The sequence below is a fragment of the Dasypus novemcinctus genome, chromosome 30 (assembly GCF_030445035.2).
Source record: "Dasypus novemcinctus isolate mDasNov1 chromosome 30, mDasNov1.1.hap2, whole genome shotgun sequence".
Taxonomy (NCBI): domain Eukaryota; kingdom Metazoa; phylum Chordata; class Mammalia; order Cingulata; family Dasypodidae; genus Dasypus; species Dasypus novemcinctus.
This window is the reverse complement of record NC_080702.1, coordinates 27,347,233-27,359,814: the sequence shown is the minus strand read 5'-3', so window position 1 is coordinate 27,359,814 and position 12,582 is coordinate 27,347,233. Positions and strand designations below refer to the sequence as shown.

The 12,582-nt window shown below is 63.9% G+C and overlaps 1 protein-coding gene across 3 annotated transcripts in view; it reads right to left on the bottom strand.

The window, feature by feature from the left end:
- Positions 1 to 212: 212 nt before the first annotated feature.
- Positions 213 to 12,582, bottom strand: part of LDLR (low density lipoprotein receptor) — a 32,429-nt gene continuing 20,059 nt past the window's right edge. For all 3 annotated transcript variants that reach the window (XM_058290513.2, XM_071212744.1, XM_071212743.1), the window contains 12 exons: positions 11,979 to 12,098; positions 11,478 to 11,603; positions 9,527 to 9,698; positions 9,221 to 9,448; positions 7,832 to 7,950; positions 7,378 to 7,517; positions 6,415 to 6,556; positions 6,170 to 6,322; positions 4,879 to 5,061; positions 2,544 to 2,621; positions 1,850 to 2,007; positions 213 to 1,326 (listed from right to left, as the gene is read on the bottom strand). In XM_058290513.2, the coding sequence (XP_058146496.1) occupies positions 1,291 to 1,326; positions 1,850 to 2,007; positions 2,544 to 2,621; positions 4,879 to 5,061; positions 6,170 to 6,322; positions 6,415 to 6,556; positions 7,378 to 7,517; positions 7,832 to 7,950; positions 9,221 to 9,448; positions 9,527 to 9,698; positions 11,478 to 11,603; positions 11,979 to 12,098 (1,655 nt within the window). In that variant the 3' untranslated portion in view covers positions 213 to 1,290. The remainder of the gene's footprint in view (positions 1,327 to 1,849; positions 2,008 to 2,543; positions 2,622 to 4,878; positions 5,062 to 6,169; positions 6,323 to 6,414; positions 6,557 to 7,377; positions 7,518 to 7,831; positions 7,951 to 9,220; positions 9,449 to 9,526; positions 9,699 to 11,477; positions 11,604 to 11,978; positions 12,099 to 12,582) is intronic.

The following is a 12,582-nucleotide window of genomic DNA, read 5'->3' as shown; positions in this document are numbered from 1 at the left end:
CCAGGCGGCCCCAGGGGCACGTTCAGTAACCTCCCAGCTCCCGGCTCCGGCGCGCAGCTGGAAACCCCCTTTGCAGCGGCTTAAAGAGACCGTCCCCCGCGGCCACCTGTGCCCACGGCGTGGACGCGCGTCTCCGGGCAGGTGACGGACCCAAGGTGACCGCACCCCCGCGCAGGACCCCGCCGGCGACTGAAACAAACGCAGCCACCAGATTTGCAAAAATAAATAGGGCTTCCTTTATACAGAAGTGTCCACAGTGCAAAGGTGGCGAGGCCCAGCCCCCGCCTGCGCGCCCGAGGGGGACAGGCCCCCCCGTGGGCCCCGGGGTCGGGGGCAGCGGCTCCCGCCGGTGCAGTGACGTGCTGTCCCCTCCGGCGTGCTCAGCGGGAGCCCGAGGCGGCCGCCGCCCTCTCCGGTCATCGACACCACAGGCACGTCGGGGCCGCTGGCCAGAGCATCCTGCACGCCAAGGCCACGTGCTGGAGGCAGTGGGGACCCCTCGTGCGACATCTCCCCGGGGGGGCCTGGGCCATGCCCCGCCACCGCCTGAGGCCCTGAGACGCCACGGCAGCCGGGACACAGAGGGCGAGTGCCACGGATGTAAGGCCACCCCGACTCAGAACGCACAGCCCCGAGCGGAGAACGCACAACGGGACAGAGCCGGGGAGCGAGGCGCGCGTCCAGGGACTTCAGCCGCCCAGGGCGACCGTGCCCCGGGCTCCCCCGGGGTCGCGGCTGCTGCCACCCCTTCCCGGCTTCGGGAGGGGACACGGCACCACAGCGGACCCCAGGGCCGCCCCGATGTGGGGGCGACGGGCTCCCAGACCCGCGGGCGCAGGTGAAGGCGCTCGGTCCCGAGTCAGGGGCTGGGGGCGCGGCGGCCGCGGGTGGTCACAGCCACTCGCTGCGCCTCCGTCCGTGTCCCCCGTCCGTGCGCCTGCTGGTCCCTTCGCACGAGGTGGAGGGTCAGAGGCAGACCCCGCCCGCCCCAGACAGCTGTCCCGAAGTCCCCAGCGCCGCCCCGGCCCGGCCGGCTGTTGGCTGCTGCGTTCCTGAAGACAACACCCCCGCAGGGGCGCGCGCAGGTGACCGCCTGTCCTGCCTCCCAGGCGAATAAATATATGACACAAAGCTCCGGGCGGGCAGCGGCTGCGGTCCAGCCTGCGGGCCGGCTCTTCTTTCCTTCCCTCTTCCTCTCTTCGCGCTGGGCAGGGGGGCCGCGGAGGGCCGGGGTGGGCGCCGGGGAGGGAGGCGTCTTCCCGCCGTGGCCACGGGACGCGAGGCGGCGGCTCACACCATGTCGTCCTCCAGGCTGACCATCTGTCTCTGTCCAGAAAGCGGGGCGCGCCCGACACGTCAGCCTCCCGCCCACCGGCCCCGCGCCCACCTGCTCCCCCTGCAGCCGGAGGGCGCCGGCGAGCACCCGGGGGGGCACCCCCTCTGCAGTGCCCCCTCGGCAGAAGGCCAAGGGCCTCCCCTCGTCCCCTCAAGTGCAGCCATGCCGGCCGCTTGTGACCTGCCCCAGGGCCTTTGCCCGGGCCGCGTCCCCCGCCTCCCAGTGCCCTCTGGCCCCCAGGCCCCTGCCGCCTGCCTGCCCCGTGCCCGCCCTTGCCGCGGGGTGGCTGTAGCCGCCCTGGCCCCCGCCCCTGTCGCCCTCGCCGCGGGGTGGCTGCAGCCGCCCTGGCCCCCGCCCCTGTCGCCCTCGCCGCGGGGTGGCTGCAGCCGTCCTGGCCCCCGCCCCTGTCGCCCTCACCGCGGGGTGGCTGCAGCCGCCCTGGCCCCCGCCCCTGTCGCCCTCGCCGCGGGGTGGCTGCAGCCGCCCTGGCCCCCGCCCGTCGCCCGTCCTCACCGCGGGGTAGCTGTAGCCGTCCTGGCCGCGGCAGATGTGCACCTCGTCCTCCGTGGTCTTCTGGTAGACGGGGTTGTCAAAGTTGATGGTGTTGACGCTCCGCAGCCGCCAGTGCCTCCAGAGCAGGCCGGCGCCGCAGCACAGCAGGCCCAGCAGCGCTGCAGGGCGGCGGGCGTCACCTCGGGGGCCACGGGCCACCACGGCGGAGGCCACGGCCGGCCCCGACCCCCGCCCCGCCGCCCGCCGCCGCTTTTTCAGAAAGGGGCTCGTTCTGCGCTGGGCAGGATGGCATCTCCTCCCGCGGGGGCGCGTGGACGGAGCGGGCCGGGGCTGGGGTCACCCAGGGGGCGAGGGGGGCTGCCTGCGAAGGCAACCTCGGCCAAGAAGTGCCACCTTATGCCACGAGGTCCCCGGCGCGTCCCCAGAGCAACCCGCCTGCTCTCCCGCCCCCCACCCGCCACCCCGCTGCTTTCCTTCATCGCCAGCTCCGAGGAGGCAGCATGGGTTCGGCTCTTACGGCCGGTCCCCCGTGCCCAGCAGTGGGCTGGGTATACAGTAGGCACTCAGTGACATCACTAAGCGAGCAAAGGCAGAAATGGGGGGGGGGGCACGCGGTCCAGTGCCCTGTGCAGGGCGGACGTCCTGCGGGGCCGGGGCCGGGGCGTGGGGGCGCCGGGGCTGCCTCCGCACTCACCAAGTGGCAGCACGATGGCCAAGGTCCCCGCGCTCCTGGGCTGCTCCCCGTCGGCTCTGCTGGCGGCGTCGCCCAGGGCTGCAGGAGAACGGGGGGCAGGGGGCTCAGCACCGGGGAGGGGCCGCGAGCAGGTGTGGGGAGCCACCACCCACAGGCAGGCCGCGGACGGCCCCAGGGGCAAAGACAGACGCGCCTGCTGCGGAGCCGAGGAAGGTTCTGGGACCAGAGCCGCCCGGGGCCCTCTGCGACCCGGCTTTGCGTTTTATTGAAACAAGAATATTCCAGATCAAGAAAAGGGTAACGCTCAGCCACCTCCGGGCCAGCTCGGGCTGCGCCAAGGCCGGGGGGCCTGGGTCACCGGGCCCACGGGCCCACAGCTGGGAGCACCATCCTCCGTCCCGCTCAGAGCCATCTCGGGTGCCTCTCTGGGCTCCGGGGGCGACAGAGGGCGGCACGGGAGTAGTTTACACCCCATTTAAGAAGTCTTGGGGGGAAGCGGACTTGGCTCAACAGATAGGGCGTCCGCCTACCACATGGGAGGTCCCCGGTTCAAACCCCGGGCCTCCTTGACCCGTGTGCAGCTGGCCCATGCGCAGTGCTGATGCGCGCAAGGAGTGCCCTGCCACGCAGGGGTGTCCCCCATGTAGGGAAGCCCCACGTGCAAGGAGTGCGCCCCGTAAGGAGAGCCGCCCAGGGTGAAAGAAAGTGCAGCCTGCCCAGGAATGGCGCCGCACACAGAAAGCTGACAGAGCAAGATGACGCAACCAAAAGAAACACAGATTCCTGTGCCGCTGACAACAACAGAAGTGGACACAGAAGAACACACAGCGAGTGGACACAGAGAGCAGACAACAGGGGGCGGGGTGGAGGGTGGTTGAAATAAATAAACTATAAATCTTAAAAAAAAAAAAAAAGCAGCCTTGGGATAACACCGATTTAGGGCACTTCCATTCCTTGGGAATTTTTTTCCCTTTAAAGGACCCTTGTGCCCAATTTGAGCCCCAGAGGGGCGCGCTGGTGAGGTGGTTTTCTCCAGATGGCCTCCCTCCGCCACACCAGTTCCTCTTTGATCTCACTAATCGTCAAACAAAGGCTTCAGCTACCCTGAAAAACGCAGCCTGGAACTTGCTGACGGGCCGTTTTCACGCTGGCTGGAAAAGCCCGCAGCCGCGGGGCCGCTCAAAGAGCGCCGGGCGCCCCCTGGTGGGCAAAGAGGTGAACCGCGGCCGCTGTGGCCGGGACCCTCGGGATGCGGCAGGGGGGACCGCTGGGCGGGGCCGGGTGAGGAGGGCGAGGCACAAACTAAGGGCGCACCCCTAGACTCGGCCCTCAAGGGAAGCCTCAGGACAGGGCTGCAGAAAATCAAAACTGGGACGTGGACGGGGCTCAACTGGTAGAGCATCCGCCTACCACATGGGAGGTCCGCGGTTCAAACCCCGGGCCCCCTTGACCCGTGTGGAGCTGGCCCATGTGCAGTGCTGATGCGCGCAAGGAGTGCCCTGCCACGCAGGGGTGTCCCCCGCGTAGGGGAGCCCCACGCGCAAGGAGTGTGCCCCGTAAGGACAGCCGCCCAGCGTGAAAGAAAGTACAGTCTGCCCAGGAATGGCCCCGCACACACGGAGAGCTGACACAGCAAGAAGACGCAACAAAGAGAGACACAGATTCCTGGTGCCACCAAGAATGCAAGTGGACACAGAAGAACACACAGTGAAAGGACATGGAGAGCAGACAATGGGGAAGGGAGGAGAAAGAAAGAAAAAATCTTTAAAAATAAAATTTTAAAAAGTAAAAAAAAAAATAAAAACGCAAAAGGACCATGGTGAACAAGAGGTCAGAATTTCAAAGACAGACAGCACCTGACCTTACCCAGGCACCACCCAGCCTCACTAGAACCTTGGTGCTCATAAAACTTTATTTTTGAAAACAGGTGGCCGGCGGAGCAGGCAGAGAGCCCAGTGGCCAAGCACCTGCTTCACATGTACAAGGTCCAGGGTTCAATCCCCGGGGCCTCCTAAAAAGCAGCAGGTGGCCGGGCCACAGTTGGAGGATTTTATTTAAAATTAACGAGGCGTTAACAAGTCACTGGCTCGCTGGGTCTTTCACGGGCCCGCCCACTTGGGCAGACACCTGAAATGGGGCTCAGTGACATTTCGGAGCCCCAGGTCCCAGCGCCTGGCAGCTGAGCTCTGACCGCGGGGTGTGGTGGCGGGGATGTGGTCAGCCCCGTTTTATAGGTGGGGAAAGGGAGGCTTTAGCGCAGCTCAAGAGGCAAAGAGCAAGGGACCCAGGAGCAGGCGTGGCCCCAGCTCCTTCCCAAGACGCTCCCGGCACTTACCTTGGTGGGACACCATAGCCGCCTGAGACGTGGTGAGCTCGGGGGTGGTGACGGGCTGCCCGGAGGTGCCAGGGGCAAGGTGGCTGGATGTGGGTTTTGGCGCTGCAGCTGGAGAGCTGACCGTCCGCCCATCTGGGGACGGCGCCAGGGAGGTTCCCTTGGTAGTTGTGTCCAATTCAGCCTCTGAAAGAGTAACCGTTTCCTGAGTGCCACCTGCGCTCCGAGGACGCGGAGCAACGAGGGCCATCAGCCACGAGACCGCAGAAAACGAACACAGGGAGAACGAAATCCTAACGACGCCCACGTCGTTAGGATCTTAACTGTTGCTTTCTGTTGTTGTTAAAAGGGGGATTCAGGGAAGTGGACATGGCTCAACTGATGGAGCGTCCGCCTACCACATGGGAGGTCCAGGGTTCAAACCCCGGGCCTCCTGACCCATGTGGTGAGCTGGACCACATGCAGTACTGATGCGCGCAAGGAGTGCCCTGCCACGCAGGAGTGTCCCCCACATAGGGGAGCCCCACGCGCAAGGAGTGCACCCCGTAAGGAGAACCACCCAGCGTGACAAAAGCACAGCCTGCCCAGGAATGGTGCCGCACACATGGAGAGCTGACACAGCAAGATGACTCAACAGAAAGAGACACAGATTCCCATGCCACTGACGAGAATACAAGCGGTCACAAAAGAACACACAGCGAATGGACAGAGAAAGCAGACAATGGTGGGGGGGGAGGGAGGAGAGGGGAGAGAAATAAAAAATAAATAAAAAATAAATCTTTAAAAAAAAAAAAGGAATCATAAATGTTAAAGGTGTCACAGACACACGATCCCCGAATCAGGACGTTCTCAAGAGAATAAGAATTGGAAAAGGAGCCGCTGCCTCTCCTGACGTGTAAAACCAAAGGGCCACAAAGCGCCCGTCAACAGGTGAACAGACAACACAGGGACCCACTCACGCAAGGGAGTATTACCCAGCCATAAAAAAGGAATGAGATTCCGGCCCACGTCCCCTGTGGACGAGCCTTGACATAACGCCGAGAGACGGAAGCCAAACGCTAAAGGACAAACACTAGGACGCTCCACTTACTAGGAGGTGACGAGAATAAGCAAGTTCACAGAGACCAAAAGCAGGCCAGGGGCTCCCAGGGGCTGGCGGGAGGTAGCATTGAGCAGAAAGAGCCACGGGTGGCCCTGAGTTCACCCGTGCCGCTGAATTGGGTGCTCTACACCGGCAGGCCCAGCACGTCAGGAACGCCGGGTCCCGGCTGCCCCGGCGCCGGGCGCCCCTCACCTGTGAGGCAGCTCTGCATGTCCCTGGCCAGCAGCAGGCCGTCAGGGCAGGCGCAGGTGAACTTGGGAGAGTGGGCGCCGATCTGCGGGGCCGGGAGACACAGGTACTGGCAACCGCCGTTGTGCAGGTGGCTCCGCTCACACCAGTTCACCCCTGAGGCAGAACAAGACACGGGTCAGACGGGCTGGAAGATTCCAGGGAGGCCGGGGCGGGTAGGGGGGGGCGCAGCCGCCCCAGCGGTATACCTCTCGGCTGCGTGAGGTCGTGGAACAGGACCAGGTCCTCCGGGGACACCAGATTCTCGGCCACCAAATGGACGTCCGAGCCGGTGAGGCGGTTGGCGCTGAAGATGGCTTCGTTGATGATATCCGTCCAGAAGATTTTATCCTAGACGGGCGGGAAGGGGAAAGGTGAGAGCGGAACCTGCGGCCTGCGCACGCCGTGGCGGGTGAGTGAACGCCTGTTTCCGAGGAAGCGTGCGTGGCGCCGTTCTGTGGCCAAGGGGCGGGAGGCCACACCCTAAGACAGGCAGGCGGTAGAGCGCAGCGCCTGAGCACCGGCTTCCCACGTACGAGGTCCCAGGTTCAATCCCCGGCCCTGGTACCTCAAAATGAATGAATGAACGAATGACAGGCGGACGGGTAGACGGAAAGATAGGCTGATAGGGCACAAGTGGCAAAGGGATAAAAGAGGTTGGGCCTGGGCAGGGGTAGGTTGGGAGTTTTCGGTATCGCTTTTGTATTCTATTTTTATAGGTCGGAAATCATTTCAGAAGAAAAAGTTTTTTTTAAAAAAGTCACCAGTGGGGCAGGGCACAGAGCGCGACGTCCCAGCCTCGGGGGTTCCAGCAGGGGCACTGTGTGGAACAGGGATTACCCCGATGGCACCATCTGGGGCCGGCTGCTTCTCCAGGGCGCCGCCCCGTCCCCGGGGGTGTCGAGCTGCTTTCCTGGCCCCCACCTCTAGATGTTTCTAGCACATCCCCTCCCGGCTGTGAGAGCCAAAGTCTCCAGAAAGCGCCATATGTCCTCTGGGTGAGACCCCAGGGACTTCCAGACATCTGATGGGGAGAACACGGAGGCCGTGCCAGGTCTAAGACCCCACGTCGAGGCACGTTCTCCAAGGCAGGGTCAGCCCCGTGAACTCGGCCGCACGTGAAGGAGCCCTGGGCGGATGGCGGCTACCCGTTCATCCAGATGCATGCTCACCTCGAAGATGGCCAGGGAGAACGGGTGGGCCAGCCTCTTCTCATCCTCCAGAATCGTCTTCCGGTTCCCCCCGTTGACGTCGATGCTGGAGATGGAGTGCAGCTTGGAGTCGACCCAGTAGAGGCGGCTGCTAGAAAGATCTGGAACCCAGAGGCGGAAAAAGGGGGTCAGCCGGCGAGGCCAGGGGGCCTTGGGACTCGGCCACCCCGCACGCCTCGGGAGGGAGCCCCTGAGGTTCCTGGCCTTTGCCCACCCCCACCCCCACGATAGAAGCTGAGCCTAGGGGAGCAACCTGGAACACACACCCCTGGCGTGCGGAGCCCAAGCCAACGCCGCGGCCTCTTGCCCACTGTCCCACCCCGCCGTGGTGATGTTTTCCCAGCCGGGAGGTGCTTTTTTTGGGGCCCTGTTGGGAGCCGATATGGGCCCCCCAGCACCCCGACCCCGGTCATACCCAGCGTGATGCCGTTGGGCCACTGGATGTCCTCCGTCACCAGCGAGTAAATGTCCACGCCGTTCAGGCCCCCCTTCTTGATCTTGGCTGGGGTGCCCCAGTCCGTCCAGTACATAAAGCTGGCGGGAGAAGAGAGAGGAGCAGACGTGAAAACGCACACTGGGGGGAGGCCACAGGCCAGGGCCAAAGGTCAAAGGTCAGCTTCTGCCCGAAGCAGCCAGGAGGACTCCGACCAGAAATGGTCACCGGGAAGGGACCCCGGAGGGGTTCTAGAGCCTTCAAGAGGCAAAGAGGGAAGCGGATCTGGCTCAACGAATAGAGCGTCCGCCCACCACATGGGAGGTCCAGGGTTCAAACCCAAGGTCTCCCAATCCATGTGGTGAACTGGCCCATGTGCAGTGCTGATGTGCGCAAGGGGTGCCATGCAGGGGTGTCCCCCGCATATGGGGGCCCCACGTGCAAGGATTTCACCCAATAAGGACAGCCGCCCAGCACAAAAAAGTGCAGCCTGCCCAGGAGTGGGGCTGCACACACAGAGAGCTGACACAGCAAGATGACGCAACAAAAAGAGACACAGAGTCCTGTGCCGCTGACAAGAATACAAGGGGACACAGAACACACAGCAAATGGACACAGAGAGCAGAAACTGGGGGTGGGGAGGGGAGAAATAAATAAAAAGAAATCTTAAAGACACAAGAAGCAGACAGCGCCCTCCCATGCACACAGCCGCATCAGAGCCAAGCAGGTTGGAAATCTCTCCCCGCAGTAGCCGCCGGCCTCCACCACGTGATCTGAAGCGCCAGCGGGCGTGCGCCTTGTTCCCCGGGGGCCAGGGCCTGCTGCCCTCCGGGTGACGGCCCCTTCCCTCTTGACCACCAGACAAAGACGGCCAAGTGTGCCTTCTAGAACCTTTTCCCCTGACGTCCCCTCTAGACCAAACGCCCCCTTTCTGACAGCCAGGCAGCTGCCCAGCCAGGGCGTGTGAAACGGCTGTTCCCGAAATTAGGAAATTCCCCCGGTTGGGGTGCCAGGGTGGCGGCTGTGGCCTGACGTGTGCAGAGTCCACGGGGCGGGGACGTGGTTGCAGCGGCTGCTGAGTCATGGCCGGCTCCTGCCCACGCCCGGCCGGGGGCCACCCCACCGCCCTCCTTTCCAGGACCACCTGGCCACACGCGGGGAGCCCCCGCCGTCCCGGCCGTTTGGGTTTTTAATTCCTACTTTTCCCTTCTACTCCTCGGGCTTCTCGGGGTTCCACTTCCCACTCGGGGTGAACGACGGCCACGGGGAGGGCCCGCCCCTCGTGGCCACCCGGGGGGTGTGGGAAAGCCCCGTGAGGCCAGGGCCCTGGTCCCCGGCTGCGCGATCCCCCCGCCCCGCGCGTATACGTACCCGTGGACAGGGTCCACCACGATGGCCCGGGGCTTGGCGCCCTGCTCCCTGGAGAGCGTCTTCCTCCGCAGACCCGCGGTGTCGGCCACCGAGACGCTGCCCAGGGCAGAGTCAGTCCAATAGATGTGGCCGTGGACCCAGTCGACGGCCAGCCCGTTGGGCGCCTGCAGGCCCCCGCCGATGACGGTGTCGTAGGCCGAGGGGCCGTGGGCGTGGTCGAGCCGGGCGCTGCGGGGCGAGGGGGGCGTCAGGGCCGGGGCCGCCCGGGTGTTCCCCCTGGGCGCCGGGCGCGGGGCCGCGGCTCACCTGTAGATCTTTTTCTGTGCCTGGTCGGACCAGTAGATCCTGTTGCCGGCCACCTCGGCGGCCAGCGCCCCGACGTGCTTCAGATTGGGGAGCAGGCTGGTGTACTCGCGCCGGTCCAGCGTCATCTTGCGCACCTCGTGGTGGTTGGTGAAGAAGAGGTAGGCCACGGTGCCTGGGGAGTGGGAAGGGCCGTTGGGGGGCGGTGGGTGGAAATCCCTCCGCGGCTCTGGGCGTTTCATGTTTTAGAACGTAAAGATGAAGGCGCGGTCACGGGGGCAGCGGACGTGGCCCAGTGGATAGGGCGTCCGCCTACCACATGGGAGGTCCAGGGTTCAAACCCAGGGCCTCCTTGACCTGTGTGCAGCTGGCCATGCGCAGTGCTGATGCGCGCAAGGAGTGCCCTGCCACGCAGGGGTGTCCCCCGCGTAGGGGAGCCCCTCGTGCAAGGAGTGCACCCCACAAGGAGAGCCGCCCAGCGCGAAAGAAAGTGCAGCCTGCCCAGGAATGGCGCCGCCCACACGGAGAGCTGACACAACGAGATGATGCAACGAAAAGAGACACAGATTCCTGGTGCTGCTGACGACAACAGAAGCAGACAAAGAACACACAGCAAATGGACACAGAGAGCAGACAACGGCGGAGGGCAGGAGGCAAAATAAATGAAAAATAAATCTTAGAAAAAGCCATGGTCACAGCTTGTGTCCACAGAGCCGCTCCCAAGGGCTGGGAGCCCTGCTTCGTGCTCTTCATAGAACATTTCCCTCACTGAATCCTCATGACCTTACGAGGCCAGGGCTACGGCTAATGCCCATGGACAGAAGGGGAGCTTCTGGACTGAAAGGGAATTTGTTCAACAAAGACGAGGCCACACCGTGGGGGCCCGTTCCAGTGCCACCAGGGTCCTTACAGGGAGAAGAGGAGGACAGAGGCACGAGTGAGGGGCTGCGTGCACGAGCCGAAGACCCCACAGCTGGACAAAGAAGCCGGGAGAGGCCAGGAAGGCTCCTCCCCTACAGGTTTGGGAGGGAGCATGGCTCTGTACCTTGATTTTGAATTTCTGGTCTCCCGACCTGGGAAATGATACATTTCTGCTGTTTCGAGATGCCCAGTTTGTGGTACTACGTGACGGCAGCTCTTAGAAAACACGCAGGAACGATTTCTACTGCTGTGTTTCGTAATCTGCTATTATGTCTTGGTCTCTTTTTTAAGTAAGACTTGCTTCTCTGGGTATAACATGTCTTCGGTTACTAAGAACGGTTGGGGGAAGTGGATGTGGCTCAAGCGATTGGGCTCCTGCCTGTCGCATGGGAGGCCCCCGGTTTGGTTCCCGGTGCCTCCTGGAGGAGACAGCGAGCTGGTGGGACGGGCAAGCGCGGCGAGCTGACGCAACAAGAAGGCCCGAGACCCAAGAAAAACACAATGAGGGACACAACAAAGCAGGAACGGAGGCGGCTCAAGCGATTAGGCGCCACCCTCCTACATTGGAGGTCCCGGGTTCAGCTCCCGATGCCTCCTAAAGAAACAAGCAAGATAAAGAAACACAGCAAGTGCAAACAAGGGAGTGGGGAAAGATTAATAAAATAAATCTAAAGCAAAAAGTACAGTTGGGGGGTGCGGGCTATTGGGACAATGAGTTATCTGTCCCCCTGAAGCTTTTCCTGAAACTGTCCAAGAACAAACGGGGTTTGGGCCCTGCCGGGAGGGCCGGGCGCCGCCCGCTGCTCGCCGTGGCGGTGCCACGTGTGGCCAGCCTCACGGGCAGACCCGGGGCGGCGGGTGTGCGCAGCTGGCTCGTCCACCTGCCAGCTGGCCTCGGGATCAAACGTCTGCCCGCCAGGTCCCCCCGCTCCGCTCCCTTTGGCCCCGGTGGCAGAGTTCGGGTGAGGAAACGCCCGGACGCGTTTGCTCTCGGGCGGCCAAGGCCACCCCCAGCCCCCGCCCCGGCACTCACCGACGGCCTTGCAGGCCTTGGTGTGGGGGTCCATCTGGAAGCCCTCGTGGCACTCGCACTTGTAGCCCCCCTCAAGGTTGACGCAGATCTGGCTGCAGGTGTCGGGGTCCTGGCACTCGTCGATATCTGCGAGGGGGGGACGCGGAGAGGGCCACCGTGGGCATCTCGGAGCGACAGGCTCCAGGCGCCTCCGACGCGGGCCCAGGCGCCTGACGCCCCGACAGCAGGAGGGGGAGGCCCATCTCCCCCGGGAGCGGTCTTCGGGGCAGGGTCAGAGACACCACCCAGGAAGGGCTGAGGGCCGTCGCCTGCCGTGACCCCGGGGACGCGGCCCGAAGGGAGCAGCTGTGCCGGGAGAGCAGACCCCGTGATCACTGACTCCAGAGGCAGGGCCTGCCGCAGAGCTCGCGGGGGGCTCGGCGTGGGCTGTGCTCACCCCCGCTGCCCGGAGGAGGAAACGGGGCGCAGGGGGGCGGGAGGCCGGCCCTGCTGGGGGCTCACCTTCGCATCGCCGCTGCTCCACGAGCCGGAAGCCCTCCGGGCAGAGGCACTCGTAGCCGATCTTGAGGTCGTTGCAGATGTGGGAGCAGCCGCCCTTGCCGTCGAGACACTCGTTGGTCCCTGGGGCAGGCGGGGGACGGCACAGACCGGTTACGCCCAGGCCTCCTGCCATCCCAGCCCCGCCCGCTCCTGGTTATTCTGCCACCTTTATCGCACCCACAACGACTTGGTCCCGAGAGGACTTAAACGGTCACACTGCTTCCTAGAGTCTGTATGTCATTTCTTTTTTTTAAATTTTATTTCTCTCCCCTTCCCCCTGCCCCAGTTGTCTGCTCTCTGTGTCTATTTGCTGTGTGTTCTTCTTTGTCTGCTTCTGTTGTTGTCAGCAACACGAGAATCTGTGTCTCTTTTTGTTGCGTCATCTTGTTGCGTCAGCTCTCCATGTGTGCGGTACCACTCCTGGGCAGGCTGCACTTTCTTTCGCGCAGGGCAGCTCATGGGGCTCCCCTATGTGGGGGGCACCCCTGCGTGGCAGGGCACTCCTTGCGCGCATCAGCACTGCGCGTGGGCCAGCTCCACACGGGTCAAGGAGGCCTGGGGTTTG